Below are 21,404 nucleotides of genomic sequence, written 5' to 3'. Positions count from 1 at the left end.
ATATAAGCTTCCCCAGAACATGCCTGTGAAGTTTCAGCTCAAAATCCCCCACAGATCATTTATTATAGCTTGTCAAATTTGCCCCTATTTGGGTGTGAGCAAAAACACGCTGTTTTTGTGTGTGTCCCTTTAAATGCAAATGAGCTGCTGCTCCCGCCCCCTTTCCAGAAGAGGGCGGAGCTTTAACAGCTCTTACAAACCGGATTCGACACTGACGGAGAGACTCAGGAAGAAGTTACAACTTTTAGGACGTTTCTGAATGGTTAGTGGGTAAATTTATGTAGTTGCTGTGGAGTTGATTCAACTCATCGACTAGCATGTGCTGTCATGTTAATCATGGCATCTTCCAAGAATTTTTCTATTTAACACAAAATAAAAGGAGAAAATAATCAGGAGAAATTGTATTCTTATTCCTATTAAAAACAGACCTCTGTAATAATGTAATTTTGCTTTTATTCATGGAGTTAACCGGTTAACTAAAGTTCAGGAGCAAGCCCATGCCTCAACATCAGATCCTGACAACATAGCAGCGTTTGTCTCAGTTTCTCAACCCCACCTTCCCTCCTCTTCTACTCATATTAACCCACTATAACCCTGTGGTCGTCTGTTGTCCTGATGTTCAGAGCTCTTCTGAATGACTGAGATCCCGTCCATATCCAGATCCACTGAAGGAACCAATGCCCTGTCAGAACAACAGCAGGACCAACATCATTCATCAAACACATTTTACTTTTAACATTTATGTTATTTTTGCATTTGAACTAGTGGTTAAATGAAGGCTTCTTTACATGCAGGCTGATATCTGACAACTGATTAATGCTGCTTTGTTTGAAATGTTGGAACAATTCTAGTCTATTTTTAGCTTCATTTGCCATGCTTCTTACATTTGTCTGAAGTAGTGCAGTGGAGAAGATGTTGGTATGATTTGAGCTGCCTATCTAGACATCATTTAGACATCTTCACACTCCGCAATATGGTTCATGTTCAGTCAGAAGCAAAATTATGCTGCCTCGAAAGATTTCTCATTTTAACCAAATTTTGAGGCAGTGAACATGTATCCTTCTCAAGTAATGTAATCCCAGAATACATTATAATGCAATATTTATTTTAAATATATCTGTCTGATTACAAATGAAAAACTATTTCACTCGATTCTTGTGTTCAATGTATTTTGTGCTTTATTGGAGGAAGTCAATAAATTCAGACTATTTTAAATTAATATAAGCATTAGTTGAGTCACGTATGCACTTATGATCTCTTGAGGAGGATTTTGATGTTTAGGACGCTGCATTAGAAGCTTCAAATCATAAACAATACAGAAATAGCAGCTAAAACACTTTAGCTTTCAAAAGAAGCGAGCTGCATTTGCCAACTGTAGACAGCAAAGCTTCTGTGTGTCTGTGTACATGAACATAAATCTGGGATTAATACAGAATTATACAGAAAGTTTAATTGACAAATCTATGACAAAATAATCAACAAATGTTAATTACATATCAATATATTTGTTACAGCTCTGCTAATGTGAATTACAGTTAACTTCATCACTCAAGGTTAAAACAACCGCATATACCTTTTAGTTTTATTCATATTTATCATTAAATATTGTCAAAACTATAAATGTCAACATATAAAGACACAATTTCTCTTAACTTGAATTATATCAAATTAAGAATTCTCAGTGTCTTCTTCATGTTTATCATCCTTCTTTACTCTTCTTGGGAAAAGTGTTGAGATCTTGGGTAAAGCAAGTGTTCGTCTGGTTCCTGAATGTTCCTCAGACTCCGGGATGGACCGTAAAGACCCGAATCCTGAGCTGTGAGATGAGACTTTTGAGCGTGATGAACTAAAAACTGAACCGCTGTCTGCTGATGATTGTGATCTGAATGAACCGTAAGCAGAACTTCCCACAGACTGTGTGTCCGACCGCTCATCTCCACTCACTGTGGAAACACAATAAATCAGTAAACGACTTAATTCTGACATTTAACACTTATATGTAGCCTATAGGTAATCATTACCAGCAGCCCTTTAAAACAATATACAAATATGTTATTAATCAGGTGAGATTTTTTTATCCCTGTTTTATCAATGATATTTCTTTATTACAAGTCAAATAGCTATTTATTGCATGCATATAAAGTGGACCATAAAGATTTATAGGATCTGAAACTTGTCAAACTAATTATTATATGAGCTTTTTTATTTTATTTCACATCAGGTTTGCATTTATTGCCATGTATTCCCTAGTGAAAAAAAAGTATACTTTATTGTATTTTAAATATATTCCCTTTTTCTATAGTACACTGCAAATATACTAACAAAAAATGTACTATCATTAAATATATAAAAAGTATATTAGTATCATATTTTCACAATGCAACTTTTAACACACTTTAAAATAACTGTACTTTAGTATATTTTCAAAAAATATATTTTAGAAAAATATACATGAAGTGTAAGTTCAGTTTATTTTTTAAAAGTGTATTTATTTGCACTTTATAAAAATTTATTTGAGGTATATTTTAACAGTGTGCTGAAAATGATCATTGTAACAATGCACTGAAAGTATATTTAAAAAATACATTATTTAATATCCTGAAGTTGTAGTGTATCTAATGTTAAATTTGAGTATATTTTTTAAGTTTACTTCTTCATCCTTGGAATTCATTATATTAGCCTACATGTGCTATTTATTTCAGTATGAATGCATTACAAGCCCATTTAGTATATGCAGTGTAGCCTATACAATTTCCAAATATGTGTAAATGTTTATTAAGTTTACACTGGCAGAATCATTTTACAATCGTACACACAAATCTATATTAAACAACACACCAGCAGCACAAGTAATGCGAAAAAATATGTTGAGTGGTTAAACTTATCGGAATTCAAATGTCTCTTCAACTTGGTCTGTGACCAATCAGATTTTGTTGCTCACTGCCTTCAGCCAATCAGAGCTGCTGACGTCACGGTCGTCGTCTGAATCCCCTCGTTCAGTCACTCAGGTGAAGTATAATGCCGCAATGTATAATTTATTTAATAAAACACTGAAAGCGCAATATATCGCTCAATCTTGGGGATTCTGACCAGTTCAATCAAGTGACATCGCAGCCTAACCGTGATGGCGACGACAACCGGCTAATCTAATGGCCTACGCGATCCTGAAAGAACCGGAGAAAAGTGCTGCTATTGGGAGGCGAGTTGTAGTCTACCAGTTAACAAACTTTATTTTATTTTATTTTCTTTAACAAACGGAGAGCGATATTTCGGCTTGATATCTCCTTTTTGAGTTTTTGTGTGGTGGTTTATGGCGCATGTTTGTATGCAGCACCAAAACATTCATATGATTGGTCAAATCGGCCCGTATTCTGTACGATATTAATTCATAAAGTGTTTTATGCTTGACTATGTACCGAAAACAATATCGACATGCCATTCTGATACAGTTTCCTGCTGCTAATCCTCATTTACTGTTCAGAAATATTATTGGTTCAATGTAGGATTTAGACAGACTATTGTAAACGTGAATAAAGAGTTGAACATGCTGTCTTATATCTTTGGTATATTCTGTCAACAGATGCTGTTCTTCACGAGTCTCTGCGGTCATCATTGTGCCATCAGACACAATGAGAAGCTCATCAGAAAATGGAATATAATGTGTAATTTGTATTTGTGTATAGAGGGTTAGGGTTCTTTAATGAAAAACATGGTAAGTTTTGCTGAATCTAAGTTTAAATAAAAACTACTGGATTTGTCAATGAAATATGTCTCTTCATTAGTGATGTTGTTGCATTTTATTTATTTTAATGGCCTTGAAAACAAATGCATTCAACTTTGGGAAAATGTGTTAAACTGTATTTAAATAGTAGCACAACTGTATTGTGTGAGATTATGTAATTCAAAGTACAGTAATCAACATTTGAAGTGGATCAAAAAAGTTAGGACAACTTTGATTAAAGGTTTTGATCCACTTCAAATGTTGACTATATTATACAAAGTATAAGTAATAACAAAGTGTATTGTTATTGACTGCAAAGTGTGTAATGTTTAATATTTGGAATAAGCCAAAGGTACTGAGCATACAGTATATACTATTACCTGTAAAATATATTCAGTGTATATTGCTTGTGTTTTCTGAAGACACTCGTAATTATTTTGTAATATACTTAAATCACAAATAAAGTGTACTTATAACACAAAGTGTACTCATAACAGAAATAAAGTATACTTATAACACAAAAAAGTATACTTATAATACAACGTATATTATAACAAAAAAATTACTTTTATCACAAATAAAGTACTTATAACACAAATTAAGTACACTTTAATATCACTAATCAAGCATGTAATTAGTCCCTACACAGACATATACTTAAAGTGTACTAAGTATACTTGAAGTTGTTCCAATTTAGTACACATAAGTATACTAAATATACTTAAAGTTGTATTTTAATACTACTTAATTTCAACTTAAATATACTTAGTACAAAATTAGTTGTTTCAAAATAGCACACTTTAAATGAACTAATCATTAACACACTTGAAATATACTAATAATTAGTCTTGCTGCAAGTATACTTAGTATACTTTTTTTTCACTAGGGTTATTTGCCATATGTGACCCTGGACCACAAAACCATCTTCCAACATCATCTGAAACTTGAATAAATAAGCTTTTGATGTTGGTTTATTTGAAAATCTGGAATCTGAGGGTGCTAAAAATTTAAATATTGAGAAAATCGCCTTTAAAGTTGTCCTAATGAAGTCCTAAACAATACATATCCACTCAGAAAAATATTTTTGTATATATTTACAGTAGGAAATTTACAAAATATCTTAATGGAACATGATCTTTATTTAATATCCTAATGATTTTTGGCATAAAAGAACAATCAATAATTTTGACTCATACAATGTATTGTTGACTATTGCTACAAATATACCTGTGTGACTTATGTCTGGTTTTGTGGTCCACTGTCACATATGTTATTTGTGTAAAAATTTACAAAATGACAGATGTAGAAAGGGTCCAAATTTTGTAATGGGGAAAAACGTGGTAACAAATTTATGACAATCTACATTAAAATATTATATTTTCACAACCAAACAGATGGTATTCATGGAAAACACGGGCTCTAATGCTTAAAAATGTCACAGGGAGACAAAAGTTACTGAAAGTGCCAAATAAAACAGAAGACACTCACTGTCTGGTGGAGGTATTTCCATGCTGTTATATCGTTTTATTGCTCCTGATTCATAACTTGTGTGAGATGAATCTCTGGAACGTGATGAACTGAAAACTGTTTCTGCTCCTGATCGTGATCTGAATGAACCGTAAGCTGAACTTCCCAGAGACCATGAATCAGATCCATCATCTCCACTCACTATAATAATGAAAGCAGAGAGCAGATCAGAAGAACATTTACATTAATGTGTTCGACAGACACTTTTATCCAAAGAAACTGACATGACATTGAAGAAATATATCCATCATTTAGAGTTGACATAATGCTGACCATCTGAATGAATTACAGTCACATGAACTGAGTCAATGGAGGATTCACTTCACAGCAGCATTTTGGTTCACACAGAAACAGGATATTAAATGATTACAACATTCAAGTTGTTTTATTTTGACCCTGCTGCTGTTTCCTGGTTTCCTTATGAAGCTAAACAGGGTTGATCCTGGTCAGTGTCAGGATAGGAAACCATCTGAGAAAAATGAAGACTGTAAGAGGTGTTAGTGAGTGTTAGAGCTCAACCTGAGGTCTGTGTGATGGACACTTTTAAACTATTTATAACTACATCTGAAAAGCTCTAGAATAATGATGAGGAAACACCTGAGATTGTGTGTAGATAATATTCATACAGCTTTATGATTTCACTCACTGGTCTGTGATCTGATGTCTTCTCTACATTTATCCAGTCGCTCTTCTGCCTTCTTTCTACCATCCATCTTCTGTAAAATCTTTCTGTCTATTTCAAAATGGCAGCCGTTGTTTTGTGCCACTGTCTCGTCAATCTTCTCCAGCAGCTCCTTGATCTGAGTGTCGTCACTCCTGTTGTGATTGTTGAGAACATGATACCTGTTCCCACATTTGTCCAGCAGCCGCTGGAGATCCTGTCCTTCACTCTCAATGTGCTGCTCTATAGATGTGTCTAACAGAGAGTCTCCATGAGTGAACAGAACTATAGTGTGACTCCAGACTCTCTCACTGAGAAGATCCAGATGATCCTGCACTGATTTTCTGTGTGTTTTTTTTGAATCTATCAACCACACGTATGATCAGTAGTACAGCGTGTGGTCCTGGAGGACACAGAGACACACTGAGCAAAATCTCCTGTTTCAGTATCTCAGGACTCTTCTCTACAGTGTAATCCATCCACCATCCTGGAGCTTCAATGACAGTGATGTGTCTGTCTGCTACTTCTCCATGTCTCCTCACACACTGAGCAGATCTCTTCAAGTCAAACTCCTCTCTGCCCAGGATGGTGTTTCCTGATGAACTCTTACCAGCTCCTCTATACCCCATCAACACAATCCTCAGATCTGAGAGATGTTGAGCGTCACCTGAAACAAACAGAGAACAAAACACACTTATACAAAATTATATTGTACGGAGAACATGTATCTGTATATGTTTCTGCTCTATATACATTTAATAAATGCTTTCAAGTGGTCCAAAAATTCTAAAGATAGTCGTTCAATCATTTTTTATTTTCCTATACATATTGGTAACTGCAAAAACTGACAAAGTTTTTCATTTTATTTGGTTTAACCACAGTGGCTGTCTTTGTGTCATGGTCCATACAGGCTCTATGTAAACTTCAATATCTCAGCTCAGGAAGGTTGTTGCTGCTTGGAACAAAAACTGATCTTTAAAGCACATTACAATCTTAGAAACAAAACATATACAGTTATTTCGCATATTCTTGTTCCTTAGACACTATGTAACTTTTGGCACTCTAGCAGTTAATAAACAAAACTCCTCGTCTTACAGAAGAACACTGAAGCCAGGACTACTTCTCTCTGTCTATGACGAGTCACACATGTACTGTACTTCTCCGCAGCGCTCTGTCTAAAATAGTCTAAATATAAACACTTATAGGTGTACCATAGTGATTCAGGATAAGACAAAAACCTGGTTTGGAAGATGGATTCATGATGTACTTGCTAATTATATACATTTTTGTAAATTTTGAAATTTAAAACAAATTTACATAGTGAACATTTTAGGCTAAATGTAATGATCAAGATCACTCAAAGTTTCATTCAGGGTCGATTTATACTCGAAATCGCCAATTGTGAATTATCAAAGACGCCATCTGAGAGAATCGACGATGCGTCGCAAACACTCATGAGATTTTTGGCATGTTAAATATCTGGACCTTTCTGTGATTCAAAATCCTGCAGTGTCAGTTCTGACTGAATATTACATCAGCGACGACCTACAGCCAATGAGAGAGCAAGTTTCAGGGCAGCGGGAAGTTCATGGAGTTATAGACCCGCGTCTCCCAAACCATTTCCTCCTCCAGTCGTGAGTGTGAAAAGAACAGTGATCTGACGACTGAAAATCGTGCAGTGTGAACTCGGCATTAGAAAAGTAGTAGAAGCCACTGTATATAATAATTTTTGTATATAATAAATTACTTGCATCTTAGAGCGCACAGACAAAATGCAATAAATTATGTTTTATTAACAAAGTTTGGGAGGAACACATTCAAATGATCTAACTAATCATCACATCACTCCAACCAGAAATCAACATATCTACCCAATCAGTATGAGTAGAGACCTATACACACACACACACACAGTCGACTCACATATATTTCTCAAGTTTTCAGCATCCCTTCACCACCCCGTCTCCTCACACTCATCTGGTTACTTATAACCAGAAATACAGGGAGTACTCTGGGTTCAGGCCAAATACCAGCTCGGACAGCACGCCAAATACACTGTTTACTCTATCTGATTATTTGTAAGTGTGAACTTGTGAAGTGCATTATGGAGGAAGATGACTGCTGTTTGGGAATGCAGTCGTGTAAAACAGCTCTGGAAGGTAATTATATTATATTATTTATACCGAATCACTTTGAACAGACTTTGCTCAGGCATTTCAACCAAAACAGCATTTCAGATGCTGTGGAAAAAGATCGGTTCGCTGGCTGCTCCAGTTAAGCCGTCCCATCATGACAAGTTATAATATTTTTGATGTGCAATAAGGAATTTATTATGTAAATGTGTTTCCATCCTAGTTTATGCGCATGTTTTCTTATCAGATAAAAAAAAAAAAAATTACAACTTAAACGAGCACGCAAGTTTTTTAGGTGCATATTTACAATTTATGCACATCTTGGCGTTTCCAAGTTTTTTTATGCGATATCCCAAAATGCACATAAAAATAGGTTGATGGAAACATCTTATAAAACTGCTTTTCATCCAGGGAACAGGTGTCCACTATAGGGAGCCTCAGCAAACATCCAAAGGGACCAAATAACTAAAACTTGTTGTGGTTCATGACACAAATAACGTTGCTGTGGTTAAACCAAGTAAATACAAACAAAATCTGTTTCCATAATACCAACTGTTGTATTATATCAAGGAAATGCAATTACCCTGTCTGCTTGTTTAGATGTTAGATGCCTGTTGCTACACATTTGCCCAATGTATTAAACATTAGGCATTGCTTACAATATTATTGTTATTTATGTTTGTTTCTAAGAAATGCCTCATACTATATGAGTAGAGATGTGAATAGAGATGTGTGTGTGTGTGTGTGTGTGTGTGTGTGTGTGTGTGTGTGTGTGTGTGTGTGTGTGTGTGTGTGTGTGTGCTCAAGGACACAAAGAACTGAACTACTCATAGAAACTTATAAGGACATCAGCCATCTTGGTTGAGTTTACTGGAGTTCAAGCACATGAAAAGGCAGACAGCTTTCAAGGCCTTGAAAAGGATCTGGGAAACTTTGGGAAAGTTACACCTTACATCAATCAAGAAGATAACCTAACGTCTATGATAAACAGCAGGAAACTGATTTGGATACTGATACGTCAGTAATACGCCTAGAAGCCCAAAGCTGAGGACAAGAAACCCCAATCTGAAGATGGGAAGCCCAGAGCTGCCTACACCTTTGACTCAAAGCTTGATTATTGTGTTTTATACTTTAATGATGATGTTTTATTTGCCTTCACATTTTTGTTTATTATAAAAATAAATTTATTTGATTACAAAAGCTGCTTACTGTGGCTTTATTTATAGTGTTTTAAGACTTTGAACAAGAACATACCACAGAGGAGTCTTCTGACTGAATTTGAAGTAACTTAAAATGCTTATGATTTAAGCCAGACCCAAACATGAGTCTGTATGTTTGCATAAAAATGATTTTCATAAAATAAGATAAGTGCAGATTTTCAGTATTTTTGATCAACAAACACCAGCAACATTATGTTGGACTGATAATGTCAGGAAACATGACTGTCATTGTCACACTGATCCAACAAAACCCAAGAGCTCCTGGAAGCTGATGTTTGTCGGGTCAGATCTTCAGATTCTTAAAGTCTCTTAATAAAGTCCATCTTCCACATGAAAACACAAACAGAGAGAGAAAACACAGAATAGAAAAACACAGCCCTGTCTGTATGTGGACTCACTCATCTGTGATCAGATGTTTTGATCTGAACGATTTCTGTTTTCAGAAGCACACCTAATGAAGAACTGGATTGTTTAAGAAATGAAAGTGTTTATTTCCTTTACAGTAACAGCTTTTAGGAGCATCACTGTGAGCTGCTATAGTGGCTAATAACGAGAAGTTTCTTGATATTATTGCTGTGACTGTTACATTTTCATGATTTTCTTCATATATCAGTGTGAATATCTGCTCTATAAAGTATGTGGACTCACTCATCTGTGATCGGATGTTTTTCTGTCTGTTTCTTCATCCTCTTCATTCGTTCTTCTGCTCTCTCTTCCTCTGCTCTTCTTCTCTCTTTCGTCTTCTGTAAAATCTTTCTGTCTATTTCAAAATGGCAGCCGTTGTTTTGTGCCACTGTCTCCTCAATCTTCTCCAGCAGCTCATTGATCTGAGTGTCGTCACTCCTGTTGTGATTGTTGAGAACATGATACCTGTTCCCACATTTGTCCAGCAGCCGCTGGAGATCCTGTCCTTCACTCTCAATGTGCTGCTCTATAGATGTGTCTAACAGAGAGTCTCCATGAGTGAACAGAACTATAGTGTGACTCCAGACTCTCTTACTGAGAAGATCCAGATGATCCTGCACTGATTTTCTGTGTGTTTTTTTGAATCTATCAACCACAGGTATGATCAGTAGTACAGCGTGTGGTCCTGGAGGACACAGAGACACACTGAGCAAAATCTCCTGTTTCAGTATCTCAGGACTCTTCTCTACAGTGTAATCCATCCACCATCCTGGAGCTTCAATGACAGTGATGTGTCTGTCTGCTACTTCTCCATGTCTCCTCACACACTGAGCAGATCTCTTCAAGTCAAACTCCTCTCTGCCCAGGATGGTGTTTCCTGATGAACTCTTACCAGCTCCTCTATACCCCATCAACACAATCCTCAGATCTGAGAGATGTTGAGCGTCACCTGAAACAAACAGAACAAGACACACTTCTTAATGTGGATGAGATCTTAAATCTTCTTTAAGGTTTAGAAAATGATCAAATGATTTTGGTAATTGTGTAGCTGCTGGAGAGTTACTGAAATAAAGTTTACCATATCTGTATGAGTGTCAAACTACACATTATTGATAAAAAATTACAAATAAGTGTATCTCACATTAAATCAACTCTCAAATCAGAGTTGAGGAAAAGTTATCAATGGAAAATAATTATGAATTATGGACAAAAGAAAATTGCTTAATTTCAATGATCTGCACACAAAACACAACAGATCACAGAACACACAGATTAATCAAAAATAATTACAAATAGCTTCATAATAATGTTTTTAGGAAGTATATGGGTCAAATATTTTTTTATTGCATGGTGCCTACAGTGAAACATGGTGTCAGTGTCCTTATGTGGGGCTGCATGAGTGCTGCTGGTGTCGGGGAGCTGCATTTCATTGATGGCATCATAAATTCACAGATGTACTGCTCTATACTGAAAGAGAAGATGCTACCATCACTCTGTCCACTTTTCCAACATGACAATGATCCTAAACACACATCTAAGGCCACTGTTGGATTTCTGAAGAGGAACAGGGTGAAAGTGATTCAGTGGCTCCTGATCTGAACCCAATTAGGGCTGTCAAACGATTAATCGTAATTAATCACATACAAAATAAAAGTTTGAGTTTGCCTAATATATTTGTGAGTACTGTGTGTAATTATTATGTATATCTAAATACAAACACATTCATGTATATAGTTAAGAGAAATATGTTATTTATGAACAAAATATTTTTATTTATATATAATATAAATTAGATAAAAATAAATAAATACATATACTTGTAAATATTTCTCAAATATATACATGAATTTGTTTGTATTTATATATACATAATAATTACACACAGTACTCACATATATATTAGGCAAACTTAATCGCGATTAATCGTTTGACAGCCCTAAACTCGATCGAACACCTATGGGGAATTCTGAAGAGACAAGTTGAGCATCACTCTCCATCCAGCATCCAGTCTCTAAAAGAGGTCATTCTTGAAGAATGGGAAAAGATAGATGTTGCAAAATGTCGTCAACTTGTTCAATCCATGCCTAGAAGACTTGGTGCTGTCATTAATAATCATGGAGGCCATACAAAGTACTAGATGTAGTAGTTTTTGTTGTGGGTGTACTCATTTTTGCATCACCCTAATTTGAGTAAAACTAAAAAATGTGTAATCTAAGTTATATTATTAACTTTACTTTCATGTTATAAGTTAAACATATGTTATATTAAACTTAGTCTTGTCAACATTTTGGAAATTGTTTTTGTGTTCATTGAGATATTGTTTAAAATGTTACTTTCCAAAGGGGGTGTATCATTTACGCTGAGCACTGTATATTCAAGACAAGCTGATTGCAGTTGTTTGTTGTTGTTTTTTTATTTTTTTTGTTATATTCTATGGATTACAGATAAAGCGATGCCCATTTTCAAAAGCACACCCTAAGAAATTAAAGCGCTTATTTCTTTCAGTAACAGCTTTTAGGGGCGTCACTGTGAGCTGCTATTGGGAACGAATCTACAAATAACTGTTAATGACGAGAAGTTTCTTATTATTGCTGTGACATTTTCATGATTTACTTTATCAGTGTGAATATCTGCTCTATAAAGTATGTGAACTCACTCATCTGTGATCTGATGTTTTGTCTCTGTTTCTTCATCCTCTTCATTCGTTCTTCTGCTCTCTCTTCCTCTGCTCTTCTTCTCTCTTTCACCTCCTGTAAAATCTTTCTGTCTATTTCAAAATGGCGGCCGTTGTTTTGTGCCACTGTCTCCTCAATCTTCTCCAGCAGCTCCTTGATCTGAGTGTCGTCACTCCTGTTGTGATTGTTGAGAACATGATACCTGTTCCCACATTTGTCCAGCAGCCGCTGGAGATCCTGTCCTTCACTCTCAATGTGCTGCTCTATAGATGTGTCTAACAGAGAGTCTCCATGAGTGAACAGAACTATAGTGTGACTCCAGACTCTCTCACTGAGAAGATCCAGATGATCCTGCACTGATTTTATCTCATTATCTTTAAATCTATAGTCCACACGTATGATCAGTAGTACAGCGTGAGGTCCTGGAGGACACAGAGACACACTGAGCAAAATCTCCTGTTTCAGTATCTCAGGACTCATCTCTACAGTGTGATTCTTCCTCCATCCTGGAGCTTCAATGACAGTGATGTGTCTGTCTGCTACTTCTCCATGTCTCCTCACACACTGAGCAGATCTCTTCAAGTCAAACTCCTCTCTGCCCAGGATGGTGTTTCCTGATGAACTCTTACCAGCTCCTCTATACCCCATCAACACAATCCTCAGATCTGAGTGATGTTGAGCGTCACCTGAAACAAACAGAACAAGACACACTTCTTAATGTGGATGAGATCTTAGATCTTCTTTAAGATTTAAAAAATGATAAAAATGATTTTGGTAATTGTGTAGCTGCTGGAGAGTTACTGAAATAAAGTTTACCATATCTGTATGAGTGTCAAACTACACATTATTGATAAAAAATTACAAATAAGTGTATCTGACATTAAATTAACTCTCAAATCAGAGTTATTAAAGATTATTTCCATATTAAAGATTAATTACTTTTACCCCAAATGCTAATTACTTGTAATTTAACATTTTTAAACTTTGCCACTTTCCTAGGTTTTGCCCATTTGCCCAGAATGTTTTACTCATTTAAAATGTAATAAACTTTATGCTCACTGATTCTTTAATATATTTTAATAAGTACAGGTCAGAATAAGTATGTTGTTTAAATGTGTACATAAATTTAATTGTTACACTGAATGACAATGGAAGATTATTTCACCCACATTGACATTTTATTCTCCCAAAACTTATTTGAAACCTTAAAAACAGACTTTTTACTTGCGTTTTATGTGCTTTTTGTATATAAAATCACATGTAAATTTCTATTGATGCAGAAATCTAAATGTCTTTGACCCGTATTCATTAAAAATAATCAAATTGGCGCTCTAAACCAGTGAATAAATCTCTCTCTTGTGTGTGTTACACCTGGGAAAGTGTTATCAATGCACTGGTGTCTATTAGCTCCAGCAAACACATAACTGTATTACATTTACATTCATTTACTGGAAAGAAAGCCAAAAAAAAAAAAACTGTTTGTGTCTGCATATATTTAGTGACCAATGTAAAAGCAGTAAAAGTGTCTCACAAAAACTGTAAACGTTGACATTTTTTTCTTTCATAAAAATAGCTACTATCACAAGTTCAAATCTTACCAATGTTTATTTTTACATGACATATTTTTGCCTTATTTTAAGCTCCAAATGAAATATCGATCCTCCAGCAGTCTAGTAGATTTTACTTGTAATGTTCTTTCAAAGTGTGTTTGACGAGACTCACTTTCTGCTGCTTCAGAACAGACAAACATGAGCGTGTCTATAGATGTAAAGATGATGTTTAAATTACAGTGCTCAGCGTAAATGAGTACACCCCTTTGAAAAGTAACATTTTAAACAATATCTCAATTAACACAAAAACATTTTCCAAAATGTTGACAAGACTAAGTTTTATATAACATCTCTTTAACTTAACATGAAAGTAAAGTTAATAATATAACTTAGAGAACAACATTTTCAGTTTTACTCAAATTAGGGTGATGCAAAAATGAGCACACCCCAGTGAAAGTCTCTGGAGCAAAGCTAAATTTTAGACTACAAACAGAGGTGTAAAAAGTACTCAAAAATGTTACTCAAGTGAAAGTACAAGTACTGAGTGAAAATTTTACTCAATTAAAAGTAAAAGTATCTGGCCAGAATCATACTTGAGTAAAAGTAAAAAAGTACTACATTAAAATTGTACTTGAGTATTAAAAAAGTAAAAGTAACAGCAAGAATGAAAACTAGAGATTCTCGTTTAAGTTTTTAATCTCTAAAAACATGAAGTGAATGAACCACATACAAAGTTTTATCCTCCTTTAGAACTGTTTGTGTCTAATTGTATTTAATTATCAAACTATAAGACTACTACCTAATGCCAGTATGCAACATGCTACTCAAAGTTGGAAAACCTTGGATTTAACCTAAGCAGAAGCTGATTTTCAAAATTGTGAGTGTCAAGCCTAGCTCTTTTGGGGCTAAAAATCAATCCTGCAGTGCCTGAAACACTGGTGTCTGAAACACAGGCCAGATATCCATCCAACTCTTTGCTGGCTTCATGTGTTGTCTGTTTCAAAGAAGCGAAAAAATCTTCATCATCAGATGAACTGTTGGCCACGGGTGCTCTTGATTCTGTGCCTGATTTTTGACTTCCTCCATTTTCTTGCACTGACTGTTATAATTTCCACGTCAACAAAGAGTATAGAACCCAAGAGGCGACACTCTGATACTTTTTAGGCAACAGTCACTAGATGGCGCTCCGGTAGCGCGGCCGCCATTATGGGGTGAAAATACTAACTGGAGCATTGAATCCTTCACATCTTATGCACCCAAAATCGGTGAATTTCACTGCCAAATCAGAAGCGCAATAGAACAGTTTTTTAAATTAAGTTTACCAGTAAATTGTATGATCCTACAGTAAATGTTGTATTGTCTTATATATGTTTTATTTTGCCGGTTGTGGAATCCAACCATTCAACCATCTGAGGTAAGGTAGTTAGCCTATTGAGTATTTCCATTTAATGCAACTTTACACATTTATTAATAGTAAATTAATAATTAATACATTTAAGATCATCATATTTACAGCAATCAGTATATTTCAGACCTAGTGGAGTAATAGTAATAATATCTAGGTCTGAATTGAAATAAGCTATATTGTAGGTTTTAATGGATCACGCTACAAACATAACGATCTTATAATACATGATGCATTGCTGTGTCAGTTATCGCATCATTCCCACTTTTGGACACTTTTGCTTCAACGGACATTAGACAACACTGCAAAATCAAGCTGTTATATTCATATATTTATTGTCCAACATTCCCAATTTTTCTGATGCATGTCATAATTTAATTTCATTTGTCGGTATTAATTCAGTGTTTAAAAGTCTAATACTAATACTAGATCTTTTAAAGAGTTTTAACCCAAACTGACTGAGAGCAAAAAGGTTTTGTGAAAAAGTTTTTTTTTTTTTTAACAAAGCAGCTGATATTGCCATAGAAACTAGTGGACTGCCAAGTCGCCTTCACCCCAAAATGGCAGAAACGCAGGGCTGCTGCTGGCGCAGGTGTTGCAATGGAACATTCTGTTGAGTGTCTCTTCTTGTTAGTGTATATTCTTTGAGGTAAAGGTGCTGTGCATTGTGGTAATTGATGCAACATGACGTCACTTCCAAAGGACCAATGAACATGTCTGATCAATTTCATGGAATGTGAAAATGAATCTCATTGAATAAATAATAAATTAAACTGGTCATCAGCGCAATTCAATTGGTTTGGTAATAGCAAAAGGAAAATAGAATGAAGTGACAATATGGCGTACACTGCAGACCCAGGTGAAAAAAAGTACACTTCTATAATGTACTTAAAGTGCTCTATTTTCACACACTAATTTTGTACTTAGTGCTGTCTCAAAATAGCACAGTTGAGTATACTTAGATGTTCTTAAGATTATCTTAAGAAGTACTAAAGAAGAATTTTAGTATATTAAGTACAAAATTAGTGCACGAAAATAGGGCACTTTAAGTACATTATAGAAATGTACTTTTTTCACCTGGGAGGGAATGGCATGCATGGGTGCCGTCCACGAAAGAAGCCTCTCCTAAAGCCCAGGCACAAAAAAGCCAGCCTAGAGTTTGCTGGGGCTCATGCTGACAAAGATGAAGACTACTGGGACTCTATACTCTGGAGTGATGAGTGAAGATTAATGTTTTTGGAACTAATGGCTTCAAAACTGTATGGCGTCGTGAAGGTGAGGAATACAAAGATAAATGCATGGTGCCTACAGTGAAACATGGTGTCAGTGTCCTTATGTGGGGCTGCATGAGTGCTGCTGGTGTCGGGGAGCTGCATTTCATTGATGGCATCATAAATTCACAGATGTACTGCTCTATACTGAAAGAGAAGATGCTACCATCACTCTGTCCACTTTTCCAACATGACAATGATCCTAAACACACATCTAAGGCCACTGTTGGATTTCTGAAGAGGAACAGGGTGAAAGTGATTCAGTGGCTCCTGATCTGAACCCAATTAGGGCTGTCAAACGATTAATCGTAATTAATCACATACAAAATAAAAGTTTGAGTTTGCCTAATATATTTGTGAGTACTGTGTGTAATTATTATGTATATCTAAATACAAACACATTCATGTATATAGTTAAGAGAAATATGTTATTTATGAACAAAATATTTTTATTTATATATAATATAAATTAGATAAAAATAAATAAATACATATACTTGTAAATATTTCTCAAATATATACATGAATTTGTTTGTATTTATATATACATAATAATTACACACAGTACTCACATATATATTAGGCAAACTTAATCGCGATTAATCGTTTGACAGCCCTAAACTCGATCGAACACCTATGGGGAATTCTGAAGAGACAAGTTGAGCATCACTCTCCATCCAGCATCCAGTCTCTAAAAGAGGTCATTCTTGAAGAATGGGAAAAGATAGATGTTGCAAAATGTCGTCAACTTGTTCAATCCATGCCTAGAAGACTTGGTGCTGTCATTAATAATCATGGAGGCCATACAAAGTACTAGATGTAGTAGTTTTTGTTGTGGGTGTACTCATTTTTGCATCACCCTAATTTGAGTAAAACTAAAAAATGTGTAATCTAAGTTATATTATTAACTTTACTTTCATGTTATAAGTTAAACATATGTTATATTAAACTTAGTCTTGTCAACATTTTGGAAATTGTTTTTGTGTTCATTGAGATATTGTTTAAAATGTTACTTTCCAAAGGGGGTGTATCATTTACGCTGAGCACTGTATATTCAAGACAAGCTGATTGCAGTTGTTTGTTGTTGTTTTTTTATTTTTTTTGTTATATTCTATGGATTACAGATAAAGCGATGCCCATTTTCAAAAGCACACCCTAAGAAATTAAAGCGCTTATTTCTTTCAGTAACAGCTTTTAGGGGCGTCACTGTGAGCTGCTATTGGGAACGAATCTACAAATAACTGTTAATGACGAGAAGTTTCTTATTATTGCTGTGACATTTTCATGATTTACTTTATCAGTGTGAATATCTGCTCTATAAAGTATGTGAACTCACTCATCTGTGATCTGATGTTTTGTCTCTGTTTCTTCATCCTCTTCATTCGTTCTTCTGCTCTCTCTTCCTCTGCTCTTCTTCTCTCTTTCATCTTCTGTAAAATCTTTCTGTCTATTTCAAAATGGCGGCCGTTGTTTTGTGCCACTGTCTCCTCAATCTTCTCCAGCAGCTCCTTGATCTGAGTGTCGTCACTCCTGTTGTGATTGTTGAGAACATGATACCTGTTCCCACATTTGTCCAGCAGCCGCTGGAGATCCTGTCCTTCACTCTCAATGTGCTGCTCTATAGATGTGTCTAACAGAGAGTCTCCATGAGTGAACAGAACTATAGTGTGACTCCAGACTCTCTCACTGAGAAGATCCAGATGATCCTGCACTGATTTTATCTCATTATCTTTAAATCTATAGTCCACACGTATGATCAGTACTACAGCGTGTGGTCCTGGAGGACACAGAGACACACTGAGCAAAATCTCCTGTTTCAGTATCTCAGGACTCTTCTCTACAGTGTAATTTATCCACCATCCTGGAGCTTCAATGACAGTGATGTGTCTGTCTGCTACTTCTCCATGTCTCCTCACACACTGAGCAGATCTCTTCAAGTCAAACTCCTCTCTGCCCAGGATGGTGTTTCCTGATGAACTCTTACCAGCTCCTCTATACCCCATCAACACAATCCTCAGATCTGAGTGATGTTGAGCGTCACCTGAAACAAACAGAACAAGACACACTTCTTAATGTGGATGAGATCTTAGATCTTCTTTAAGATTTAAAAAATAATCAAATGATTTTGGTAATTGTGTAGCTGCTGGAGAGTTACTGAAATAAAGTTGACCATATCTGAATGAGTGTCAAACTACACATTATTGATAATAATTACATATAAGTGTATCTCACATTAAATCAACTTCAAACAGAGTTGAGCAAAAGTTATCAATGGAAAATAATTATGAATTATGGACAAAAGAAAATGCTTAATTTCAAGATCTGCACACAAAACACAACAGTCACAGAAAACAGATTAAACAAAACTAAATTATAAATAGCGTCATAATATGTTTTTAGGAAGTATATGGGTCAAAAAAAGGGTTTTCAAGCACAAAAAATAAGTGTAATCAGTTTTGATTGTTGCTGTTTTTCATACATCAGAATCAGTCCTGTTTAATTTGTTTGTTTTTTTCTGAGCAAAAATCAAATATACATTTTTCCATGATTTACAGAAAACACCCACTAAAATGTCAATCAGTGTAACAATCTTGTCAGACATATTTCCAACACAAATCATATTTATACCATATTAAAGATTAATTACTTTTACCCCAAATGCTAATTACTTGTAATTTAACATTTTTAAACTTTGCCACTTTCCTAGGTTTTGCCCATTTGCCCAGAATTGTTTTACTCATTTAAAATGTAATAAACTTTAGTATGCTCACTTGATTCTTTAATATATTTTAATAAGTACAGGTCAGAATAAGTATGTTGTTTAAATGTGTACATAAATTTAATTGTTACACTGAATGACAATGGAAGATTATTTCACCCACATTGACATTTTATTCTCCCAAAACTTATTTGAAACCTTAAAAACAGACGTTTTACTTGCGTTTTATGTGCTTTTTGTATATAAAATCACATGTAAATTTCTATTGATGCAGAAATCTAAATGTCTTTGACCCGTATTCATTAAAAATAATCAAATTGGCGCTCTAAACCAGTGAATAAATCTCTCTCTTGTGTGTGTTACACCTGGGAAAGTGTTATCAATGCACTGGTGTCTATTAGCTCCAGCAAACACATAACTGTATTACATTTACATTCATTTACTGGAAAGAAAGCCAAAAAAAAAAAAACTGTTTGTGTCTGCGTATATTTAGTGACCAATGTAAAAGCAGTAAAAGTGTCTCACAAAAACTGTAAACGTTGACATTTTTTTCTTTCATAAAAATAGCTACTATCACAAGTTCAAATCTTACCAATGTTTATTTTACATGACATATTTTTGCCTTATTTTAAGCTCCAAATGAAATATCGATCCTCCAGCAGTCTAGTAGATTTTACTTGTAATGTTCTTTCAAAGTGTGTTTGACGAGACTCACTTTCTGCTGCTTCAGAACAGACAAACATGAGCGTGTCTATAGATGTAAAGATGATGTTTAAATTACAGTGCTCAGCGTAAATGAGTACACCCCCTTTGAAAAGTAACATTTTAAACAATATCTCAATGAACACAAAAACATTTTCCAAAATGTTGACAAGACTAAGTTTTAATATAACATCTCTTTAACTTAACATGAAAGTAAAGTTAATAATATAACTTAGAGAACAACATTTTCAGTTTTACTCAAATTAGGGTGATGCAAAAATGAGCACACCCCAGTGAAAGTCTCTGGAGCAAAGCTAAATTTTAGACTACAAACAGAGGTGTAAAAAGTACTCAAAAATGTTACTCAAGTGAAAGTACAAGTACTGAGTGAAAATTTTACTCAATTAAAAGTAAAAGTATCTGGCCAGAATCATACTTGAGTAAAAGTAAAAAAGTACTACAGGTGAGTCTAATTGTACTTGAGTATTAAAAAAGTAAAAGTAACAGCAAGAATGAAAACTAGAGATTCTCGTTTAAGTTTTTAATCTCTAAAAACATGAAGTGAATGAACCACATACAAAGTTTATCCTCCTTTAGAACTGTTTGTGTCTAATTGTATTTAATTATCAAACTATAAGACTACTACCTAATGCCAGTATGCAACATGCTACTCAAAGTTGGAAAACCTTGGATTTAACCTAAGCAGAAGCTGATTTTCAAAATTGTGAGTGTCAAGCCTAGCTCTTTTGGGGCTAAAAATCAATCCTGCAGTGCCTGAAACACTGGTGTCTGAAACACAGGCCAGATATCCATCCAACTCTTTGCTGGCTTCATGTGTTGTCTGTTTCAAAGAAGCGAAAAAATCTTCATCATCAGATGAACTGTTGGCCACGGGTGCTCTTGATTCTGTGCCTGATTTTTGACTTCCTCCATTTTCTTGCACTGACTGTTATAATTTCCACGTCAACAAAGAGTATAGAACCCAAGAGGCGACACTCTGATACTTTTTAGGCAACAGTCACTAGATGGCGCTCCGGTAGCGCGGCCGCCATTATGGGGTGAAAATACTAACTGGAGCATTGAATCCTTCACATCTTATGCACCCAAAATCGGTGAATTTCACTGCCAAATCAGAAGCGCAATAGAACAGTTTTTTAAATTAAGTTTACCAGTAAATTGTATGATCCTACAGTAAATGTTGTATTGTCTTATATATGTTTTATTTTGCCGGTTGTGGAATCCAACCATTCAACCATCTGAGGTAAGGTAGTTAGCCTATTGAGTATTTCCATTTAATGCAACTTTACACATTTATTAATAGTAAATTAATAATTAATACATTTAAGATCATCATATTTACAGCGATCAGTATATTTCAGACCTAGTGGAGTAATAGTAATAATATCTAGGTCTGAA

The 21,404-nt window shown here is 35.0% G+C and overlaps 1 protein-coding gene across 1 annotated transcript in view; it reads right to left on the bottom strand.

Moving 5' to 3' along the window:
- Window positions 1-1,165: 1,165 nt before the first annotated feature.
- LOC125246551 overlaps window positions 1,166-21,404 on the bottom strand; it is a 224,906-nt gene continuing 204,667 nt past the window's right edge. The window contains 8 exon segments of the mRNA XM_048157496.1: window positions 1,166-1,943; window positions 5,210-5,389; window positions 5,895-6,267; window positions 6,269-6,576; window positions 9,910-9,928; window positions 9,930-10,615; window positions 12,323-13,027; window positions 17,904-18,608. Coding sequence (XP_048013453.1) covers window positions 1,669-1,943; window positions 5,210-5,389; window positions 5,895-6,267; window positions 6,269-6,576; window positions 9,910-9,928; window positions 9,930-10,615; window positions 12,323-13,027; window positions 17,904-18,608 — 3,251 coding nt within the window. The 3' untranslated portion in view covers window positions 1,166-1,668.

This window comes from Megalobrama amblycephala, linkage group LG15 (genome assembly GCF_018812025.1).
Source record: "Megalobrama amblycephala isolate DHTTF-2021 linkage group LG15, ASM1881202v1, whole genome shotgun sequence".
NCBI classification, from domain to species: Eukaryota; Metazoa; Chordata; class Actinopteri; order Cypriniformes; family Xenocyprididae; genus Megalobrama; species Megalobrama amblycephala.
The sequence above is the reverse complement of the archived record's forward strand: the minus strand, read 5'-3'. Positions and strand labels throughout refer to the sequence as shown.